The following is a 9106-nucleotide window of genomic DNA, read 5'->3' as shown; positions in this document are numbered from 1 at the left end:
CAAATAAAACAAGTAAAAAGAATGACGAGGAAATAAATAAAAAAAGAAAACAGGAAAATTAACTTAACATATACAGGTGAGATCTAATTAACACCTGACCAATTAAACAAACGAACACACACACAAACACACACATTGGATCACTTCAACCCAAAACACCAAATTTAGAGAGAGAAAGAGAGAGATAGAGAGAGACAAACGCAACCGGAAACTGACTAGAGAGAGAGAGGGAGGGAGGGAGGCAGAGGCGGGAGGGATTAATACAGAAGTGACTCAGGGAAGGCTTAAAGAACATCTGGCAACTCTTTGGACCTTCGGGTATAAAAGGAGGCGAACTGACCGAAGAATCATCAGTCCCCAAGTGGAGAAGCTACTGAAAGGTCCTCTGTACGCCCTTGTCCTACCGAAGTTTTAGCACGAGGGAGAGAGAGGAGTGGAAGAAAGTAAGCAAGCAGAAAATTAAACAAGTCAATCAAGTAAGCAAGATGCAGTTTGTCAGTGTTCTCCTCATGGGGCTCCTCGCCGCCACCGCTGTCCTTGCTGGTCCAGGTTCAGCTCCAGCTCGTAAGTAACTTGTTTTTTTCCTTTTTCTTTATTTTTATTTTTCTCTACTATTGTTTTTCTCTATTTTTTTCTTTACTCTTGTTGTTTTTCTTTGTTTTTCTTTACCTTTGTTTTTCTCTTCTATTTTCTTTCCTTTAATTTTTTTTACTTGTTTTTCTCTTCTATTTCTTTCCTTTAATTTCTGTTTTTCTTTTGTTTTCCTTGATATTCAGTTTTTCCTTCCTCTTTTTCTCGACTATATTTCGTTTTATTTACTTCTAGTTCCTTGTTTTCCTTCCTTTCTCAATGTTATCCTTATGTTTTCTTTTCCAAACATTTTATTCTACCATATTTTTTCCCCTGCTTTGTTTTCCTGGATTTCCTGTTTTCCTTTCTCCGTTCTGTATCTATCTCCACAGCATCTCTCTATCTAGCGTCTCATCACCTATATTTCTCACGTCTCCATTTATCAGTACAGATATCTCCTCAACATCCTTACTCTCCCCATACTAATCCTCCATTCTGTAAACTCCCTTCTGTTCCTCCCTCTCCCTAATCTCTCCCTTCCCTCCATCCTCCCTTCCTGTATCTCCGCTTGCCGTACCCAACTTCTCTTATCAGTAATCCTCTCCTCCCTCCCAAAACCGTTCCCCCTTCCCTCTTACCAATTTCCCTTCTATTCCTCCCAAACCTCACCCTTCTATTCTATCTTCTCTGTAAACTCCCTTCTGTTCCTCCCTTCCCTTCTTCCTTCCTGTATCGCCGCTTGCCATACCCAACTTCTCTCCAGTAATCCCTTCTCCCTCCCAAAATCGTTCCCCCTTCCCTCTCACCAATCTCCCTTCTGTTCCTCCCTAACCTCTCGCTTCCCACAGGCGCGGAGGGAGACGCTGAGGTGGTGGGGCGCGGGACTAAAAGTGAAGGAAGTGAAGGAAGTGAAGGTGGTATCCGTACTGGAGACGGCGTGTATGCTTACATTCCTGGCCTTCGCGATTTCGGCAGCCTGAGGAACTTCTTTAACAGTGAGTATTGTGTTTGGGGTTTTATTTGTTCTACCTTTGTTTTTCTTTGCTTTTCTTTTCCTGATCATTTGTCTCTTTTACCTCTTCTTTCTCGACCACTCTTCCATTTTAATTAATTTTGTTTCTTTCCATTTTTCTCTTCCTGATAATTTGTTTAGGTAATGTGTTGTGCTTTTGATTTTCGACCCGACTTTTTCCCTGTTCATTTTTTTCTCCTCATTTGCCTTCATTTCTTTTCCTGTTCCTTCTCGACCACTTACGCAGTCTTTCATTTTTAAGTTGTGTTGCGCTCCTTTCCTCTAACCCACAATACGCGATACACTACATACGGAAACACTTGTCATGCAACACACCAAAGTTTCTCGTTTATCTTCAAGCGATACACTACATACGGAAACACTTGTCATGCAACACCAAAGTTTCTCGTTTATCTTCAAGCTCAAGGTTACAATTTACCTCCACAACTTTTCTTATTCTCGGTAAAATATTTCTGCTTCAAAACAACTCGGGAATGCATGGGTGTGGTCTGAGGGAGGTCAAGGGGATTGGGGATGTCCGGTGTTCCGCTGGGAGATATTTCTGTCACGGTTCTTGATCACGCGGAAGGAAGCGTGACGAAACTTCTAGGACATCGCGTGTGGCTAAGTTTTGTGTCCTTGGCGGCATTGCATGAGTCACGTTGCTTGTCCTTCGTACTTATGTCTTTCTTTTCTTATTCCTTTTCCTCTGCAACTTTCTCAACTACCTTTCTCATTCCTCATTCTCCCCTGACTGGCTTCTTTGAGACTTTTTTGCTGTTTTTTTTTTAATGTTCTGCAGCAAGACTAAACCCATTGCAACCAACTCTTGTGACTCGATCTCTTCAGTGTCATCCATTTCATTCCCTGGTCATTTCCTCACTGGTTTTCTTTCTCATCCAATTCTAACTGGCCTCCCTTCTCCCACAGGAATCTTCGGCCTGGGCAGACGTGACGAGACCCAGGGAACGAACGAAGGAGACAGCAGCGAGGGAGGAGCCAGCCACGGCGGGGAAAGTGACTCGTCCAACAGGGAGAGCGCACGAGGCCTCCTTGGCTTTGGCGATCTGTTTGGCTTCAACTCCTTCATCCCTGTGTTCCGAGCCAAGGAGTACAACGTGACCTACACCAACTCATCCCTGGAAGTGGTCAAATACGGCGGCGTGCCCATGGTGGTGAACAGGACCATTGAGGAGAGGAAGGCAGAGGACGGCTCGGTTTATTTCAGCGTGGTCTCGACTCTGGTTGGGCCGTACAACTCCACGGAGGTCGACGAAACTGACGGAGGGTATACTACTGAGGTCAGCCCCGCTACTGAGGACGACCTCGAGCTAGTGAAAGAGCAGGTGAGGGCTTGAGATGCGTCGGTTTATCTGTGATGTCGGCAAAGGTTACGTGTTTGTGTTGGTTGTCTTCACGGGCGCCGGCTTGATTCAGGAGGTGTTGGTTAACTGGTCTGAAGCGCTTTACTACAGTGTGATTGCTTTGTCTGTGGCTTTCACCTATCGCCTGGCATCCTGCTTGCACGACCTGGAGCAGCGGTAGTTGTTGCCTCAGACGCGCCGGCGGGAAATGTAGTCTGTTTAGCTGTCTCAGTTCTTTTTACCCTTGTTTTAGTATGGTGGGGTGGGTGGGTTGGGGGAGGTTTGTTCATGTTTTTTTCTTTTAAACTGTCTTTAACTTCCAGTCTCAGTTGTTTTTGTTTGGGGGTTGTCTTCATTTTTAAGCTCTTGTCAGTCTCCTCTTTTGTTTAATTTGTCCATTTTCTTTTTAGCTTTCTGTGGCTTTGTACTTTTTTGTACATTTTTACTTGTTCGCCATGCATTTTTTCGTGGCCATGTGCTTCCTTCCTGCCATTGCTGTGTGCCTCTGTCCATGTGTGTGTGATCCTTACCAATGTGTGGTCTAACGCTGCCTCTGATATGAGGAACCTATACCTAATATAACATGCTAACTGCTATACCTCAAGAAACTTATACAAAATGCTTTAACACCTAACCAACTCTAAACATATAACCTATTCCAGAACGTTTTACCACCTAACAACCAAACCTGACTTACCTCAATACCAAACCAAATTATACTAACATTAATATACCCAATAATTAGAACAACAACAACAAACATTATACTTACAACCTAATACAAAATGCTTTAACATATGCTATAACCCTTTCTATATTAACTAAGTGATAACCCAAACTTATTCCACAACGTTTTACCACCAAACAAACCAACTGTTACCCTCAATACACCTGTTCCAAAACGTTTTACCACCTAACAAACAACCTTACTTACAATCCCAAACCAACATTAAATACCCAATACTTATGTTATAACTACAATAACCGACATGCTTATAACCAATGCTGTAGTTCCGCCCCAATGTGCTGCTTCATAAAGGCGTAACCCAACCTAACCGAACTTGTCATCAGCTGCTTCCAAATAATAAAGATTTAACCTGTTTTATTTGTTTGCTTCTTAATTTGCTGCTTCCCTTTATTAATTGACTGATGGAGTGCTTTGCTGCTGCTGTGTCGTCTGTCTGTGTTACTAATCTTCTTCGTCAGGTAAGTTACTTGTTTTGTTTTTTGTCGTTTTGCCCGTCCTTTGTCTCTGTCTCTTGTATATTCTTATGTCCTGTCAAACTTGGGTAAAGCCACGTTTTTCTTCTATCTGTTGTTCTTCTGCTCTGTTCCCTATTTCCTCTCCTTCACACTTCGCTTCTTCATCGTTCTCTGTAACCTTTTCCTTTTTCTCCCTCTTCACATTTTTCCTACATTTTCATTCCTACATTTTATTCCTCTTCTCCATTTTTTTTCCTTTTTTCTCATTACATATTCCCTTTTTCTCTGCCCTCTTCTATTCTTCCTTATTTTCCATTTTTGCTATTCATGTTTCCTCCAATTTACTCCTTTTTCTTTATTACTTTCTCCAATCTTTATCTATCCTATCTATTATTATTATTATTATTATTCCTTTCTGATCATATAAGTAATTCAAATTTTCTCTTCCTATTGTTTTCTTTATTTTGTCCTTTTCATAATTTCTGACCATCCTTTTGTTTTTCTTTCTTCCTCGTCAAACTTAGGTAATGCCACGTGTTGTTTTGCCTTCTATTCCATATTCTGATCAGTTATAGGCAATTCAATTATTGTCTTTATTTACTTTGTTCTTCTCAATTCAATTTTTCTCCTCCATATTGTCTTTGACCTTCTTTACTTTTCTTTATTTACTTCGTCTCCTTTTTTTATTTTACTTGACCATTATTCCCGACCGTCCTTTCCTTCTTTTTTATTTTTTTCCTTTTGATTTTCTTTACTTGTTTTCTTGATCTGTTTTCTTTGGATTTTGTCTTTGATATTGATATTGCTATTCTGATATTCTGTTTTTCCTTACTCTGATCAGATGCTTTGCTTTGTTAATTTCAGTCTTTTCGTTAAGTTGACTAAATTCAGCTTTTTGTTCTTTTATTTTTGCATTCGAGGAAAGCAGTTACTAATATACCAAGTCAACACTTCGATTTTCTTTAATTGTTGTCTTGCTTTTTTTCTTAATTTTCTGTTTCTTTGATATTCTGGATTTACTCTACTTTACTTGGCTTGGTATCATTATACCAAGCCAATGTTATTCTGTTAGTAAATCAATCCCTCAATCAGAAAAAAATATAAACCCGATCAATTCTTGTCTGGTCACGTAGAGGAAAATTCACTCCCTTTTCCCTTTAGCTGAAACGTGGAACTCAACGGCCTTCGAAACGAACGAACGCGCCCACACTCCCAACCTCATAACCTCAACTCAACCTTCTTTCTTTCCTTTACAGCCTTCCACGAAACTGAAACACACCCTCACCAAACGCTGGATCGTCTCATGGCTGCGAAACAAGCTGGCGAAACGGGAAAACCGCGAAACGGAGACCTCGGAGAACGACCTGACTCCACACAACGACGGAAACACGAACACGCTGGAGAAGGAAAAGGAGGAGAAAGAGAGGGAGGAGGAGCGACCCACAGGTAACTCAATCACCTACATTGGCGACACTGATGTAAACTTTATCCCATCCCCACTACGCGCCCTCAATCCCGATGCTGAAGTGTTCGATCCTACGCTGTTCGATCCTACGCTGATGAGGGAAGCTGATAACGAGTTCTTTGAGAGGCGATTTGAGCATTCTGAACCTCTTAGAAGCCAACCCATGAGATTTGAACCCCTTAACAGCCAACCTCTTCCTTCCCAGCCACTTAGAATGCACCCACTTCGATACCATCCTAGTGGAATCGAACACCTTTCTTCCCAACCTAGAAGAATCCAACCCCTTTCTTCCCAGCCGCTCAGAACTCTCCCCCTTCATTCCCACCCCATAAGATCGGAACCTATTGTAAATCAGCCCATTAGGTCTCAACCCCTTAGATATCAACCTCTTGTGTATAGGACTTTTAGGGAAGGATATAGAAGGGTATAATTTGTTTTTCTTTTCTTTTTTTCTTTTCTTCCTTTTCCTTCCTAGAATATCTTGATCGTTCACTCCTGCGTCGGTTTGTGAAAATTAAAGGAAATGAGTGAAAAGAAAAAAAATATGATTGTTTTCTGTCTGTTTCATTATTTTCTTTTTCTTCCGTTTCTTCCTTTTTTTTCTTTTTTTCTTTTGATTTTACTTCGTCTTCCCCGTCGTTCGTTCGTTCGTTAGAGCAGCTTTTTATTTATCTATTTTTATATAGTTTTTTTTATAAATTACTATTATTATTATTATTACATTTATTACCTATTGCCTTAAGTGTGTGTGTGTGTGTGTGTTTGCAAGTCATAAAAATCACTCGTACATGAAATATTATTTTTTTAGCTACAAACAACTCATAATAGACTCATAATAGACTTCTGCCAAAAGTGTCAACAAACAGTGTCAGCCAAATCGGTGTTACAAATGCCAAATCAATGCGAAAAATAGCTAAAATGTTTAAAAGTTCCTTCAAATGTCTGTAAAAGTCTCACGATTGTCTTATAATGCCAAAACTTCTGCTAAACCAATGTCAAAATGTCTCCTAATGCCTCGAATGTCTTGGCTTCAAAAATTCTGCCTAACTCAAAAAATGTCTGATAATGTCAAATCTCAAGTGCCAAACTGGTGTCAAATCTTTCACAGTGCCAAAATATATGTGCCAAAGACTACTTTTACTCGTATGTTTAAAATTTTGTATGTGGATGTGAATTTGTTAGTGCGTTAAAATTTCTGTACGTGGGTTAAGAATTTGTATACGTGGAATTTGACAAGTGTTACGATTCCGTGTAAACCATCAGCATTATTTTTATACTTTTATGAATAAGTAAATGTGTTTTGTAAGGAATCTATGTGTTTGTTTACCTCCCTGTTTGTTATCAAGAGTAGTCTTGGGATATTATAGGGGAAATAAATAGTATAATATAGTGGAAATAATAATAATAATAATAATAATAATATGAAAGATAGAAAAATAGAAGAGAGTAGAGAAAAAAAGGAATATGAGAAGGGAAAAATAAAGATTGGAAAGAAAGGAGTAAAGAAATTTTCTGTTTTTCTTTGATATTCTGGATCCTTACTCTGATCAGATATAAACAATACTTATCTAATGATACCAAGCAAAAATGGAAAATAAGGAAGAATAGAAAAGGGCAGAGAAAAAGGGAATATGTAATGAGAAAAAAGGAAAAAAATGGAGAAGAGGAATAAAATGTAGGAATGAAAATGTAGGAAAAATGGGAAGAGGGAGAAAAAGGAAAAGGTTACAGAGAACGATGAAGAAGCGAAGTGTGGAGGAGAGGAAATAAAAAAGAAAGGATTGCCAGGATAAAAAATATGGGAAGAGCGAGAGGACAAAGTAAATACAGAAGACAATAGGAAAAATAGGAAAAAAAAATGTAAGAGGAATTGGAGGAAAATGAAAACGAGAGGAGGAAGAGGAACTGCAGTAAAAAGTTAAAAAAAAAAAATGACAGACAGAAGGACAAATAGATAGATAGATAGATACAAACGCAAAAAAAAAACACATTGAAAGCACACACACCCTCCATCCCCCCCCCATCCTCCCCACCCCCCCACACATACAAGCACGCACAAACCACAAAAATTCATGCACGACGCAATACACATACTCTGTTACGCAAACCGGATGTATGACGCAGATACATAGTTTGAATATAACGCGGAAACACGGACGATCGCTTCGGTCATGGAGTTCCCTGTGTGTGTGTGTGTGTGTGTGTGTGTGTGTGTGTGTGTGTGTGTGTGTGTCCGATTGAATGTATGTTTCCACCCTGATGCGTCGTGTGTTCGTGTCCCTCCTGTGTGTGTGTGTGTGTGTGTGTGTGTGTGTGTTTGATTGGTCTATTTTCTCGCTTATCTAAAGTAGAAGAGGAAGAGGAGAAGAGAGGAAAGGAAGAAGAGGGAAAAGAAGAAAACATAACACAAGTAAAAGATAGATGATGATAAAAATAACTAAGAAAAATAAAAAAAAGAGAAAAAAAGAGAAAGAGTAAAGAAAAAAATAATTCCAGCAAAAGGCACGAAGAAAAAAATAAAGAAAAAAAATCAAAGCAGAAAGAAGAAAAACAGAAACAAGAAAAATAAAATAAAACGAGAAAATAAAAAAAAACAGTAAAAAAGAGGAGCAAGAGGAAGAGGAAGAGCAGGACAACCATGGCAACATCACAGGTAAGGTTCAACAGGTATACCGTGATTCGCTTTCCCTTCCAAGAACTTACCTGTGACAGCGGCCTTGAAGGGGAGGCTTGAAGGGCAGGTAAACAGACAGACAGACAGAAAGAAAGATAGATAGATGAATATAATAGATAGACAAAACACAAAAAAATAAGATACTATACACAAAAATGAATACCAGATAAAGATAGATACAAAGAAAAAAATATTACAAGATTTTGATTTTTTTTTCTTCGTTTTTTCCCTTCGTAGGGCAGGTAGAGAGACAGAAAGAAAGATAGATAGATAGATGAATATATTAGATAGAAAGAAAACAACAAAAAAATAAGATACTATACACAAAAATGAATACCAGATAGATAGATACAAATAGATAAAAAGATAAAGAAAAATATTACCAGATTGACGGATTTATAGGAAGATATGAAATGAACAGAGATAGATAGATAGAAAGACAGATAGATAGATAGACAGAAAATAACAAAAAAAAATAAGAATCTATACACAAAAATGAGCACCAGATAAAGATAAAGATAGATAAAAAGAAAAGATATTACAAGATATCGAGATGAACAGAGATAGATAGACAGACAGATAGATAGATAGATAGACAGATAGATAGATATAATAGATAGACAGAAAATAACAAAAATAAGATAGTTTAAACAAAAATGAATACCAGATAAAGATAGATAGATACAGATAGCTAAAAATAAAGAGATAGAGAGATGAATAGACCAATAAATAAGTGAGTAAATGATCGAATGAGTAGATAGACAGATAGATAGATTGATAGAAAAAATGTATGAATGATTGACTATAAATAAATACAT

At 38.4% G+C, this 9106-nt stretch overlaps 1 protein-coding gene across 1 annotated transcript; it reads left to right on the top strand.

The window, feature by feature from the left end:
* The first annotated feature begins 342 nt into the window (after positions 1–342).
* Positions 343–6924, top strand: LOC126992941 (uncharacterized). The gene is made up of 4 exons (XM_050851772.1): positions 343–564; positions 1419–1565; positions 2513–2928; positions 5406–6924. Exons 1-4 carry the CDS (start codon positions 486–488, stop codon positions 6042–6044), a joined length of 1281 nt encoding a protein of 426 aa, XP_050707729.1. The 5' UTR covers positions 343–485; the 3' UTR covers positions 6045–6924.
* Positions 6925–9106: the final 2182 nt, after the last annotated feature.

This window comes from Eriocheir sinensis, unplaced genomic scaffold (assembly GCF_024679095.1).
Source record: "Eriocheir sinensis breed Jianghai 21 unplaced genomic scaffold, ASM2467909v1 Scaffold527, whole genome shotgun sequence".
In the NCBI taxonomy this organism is placed as follows: Eukaryota; Metazoa; Arthropoda; class Malacostraca; order Decapoda; family Varunidae; genus Eriocheir; species Eriocheir sinensis.
This window is presented reverse-complemented; position numbering and strand designations above follow the sequence as displayed.

What these genes read in the sequence shown, in the direction of transcription:
- LOC126992941 (XM_050851772.1), top strand. Translation starts at nt 486, where the DNA reads ATGCAGTTTGTCAGTGTTCTCCTCATGGGGCTCCTCGCCGCCACCGCT. An exon ending in TCCAGGTTCAGCTCCAGCTC is followed by an intron (nt 565 to 1,418) that starts GTAAGTAACTTG and finishes CGCTTCCCACAG; the next exon opens with GCGCGGAGGGAGACGCTGAG. An exon ending in TCGAGCTAGTGAAAGAGCAG is followed by an intron (nt 2,929 to 5,405) that starts GTGAGGGCTTGA and finishes TTTCCTTTACAG; the next exon opens with CCTTCCACGAAACTGAAACA.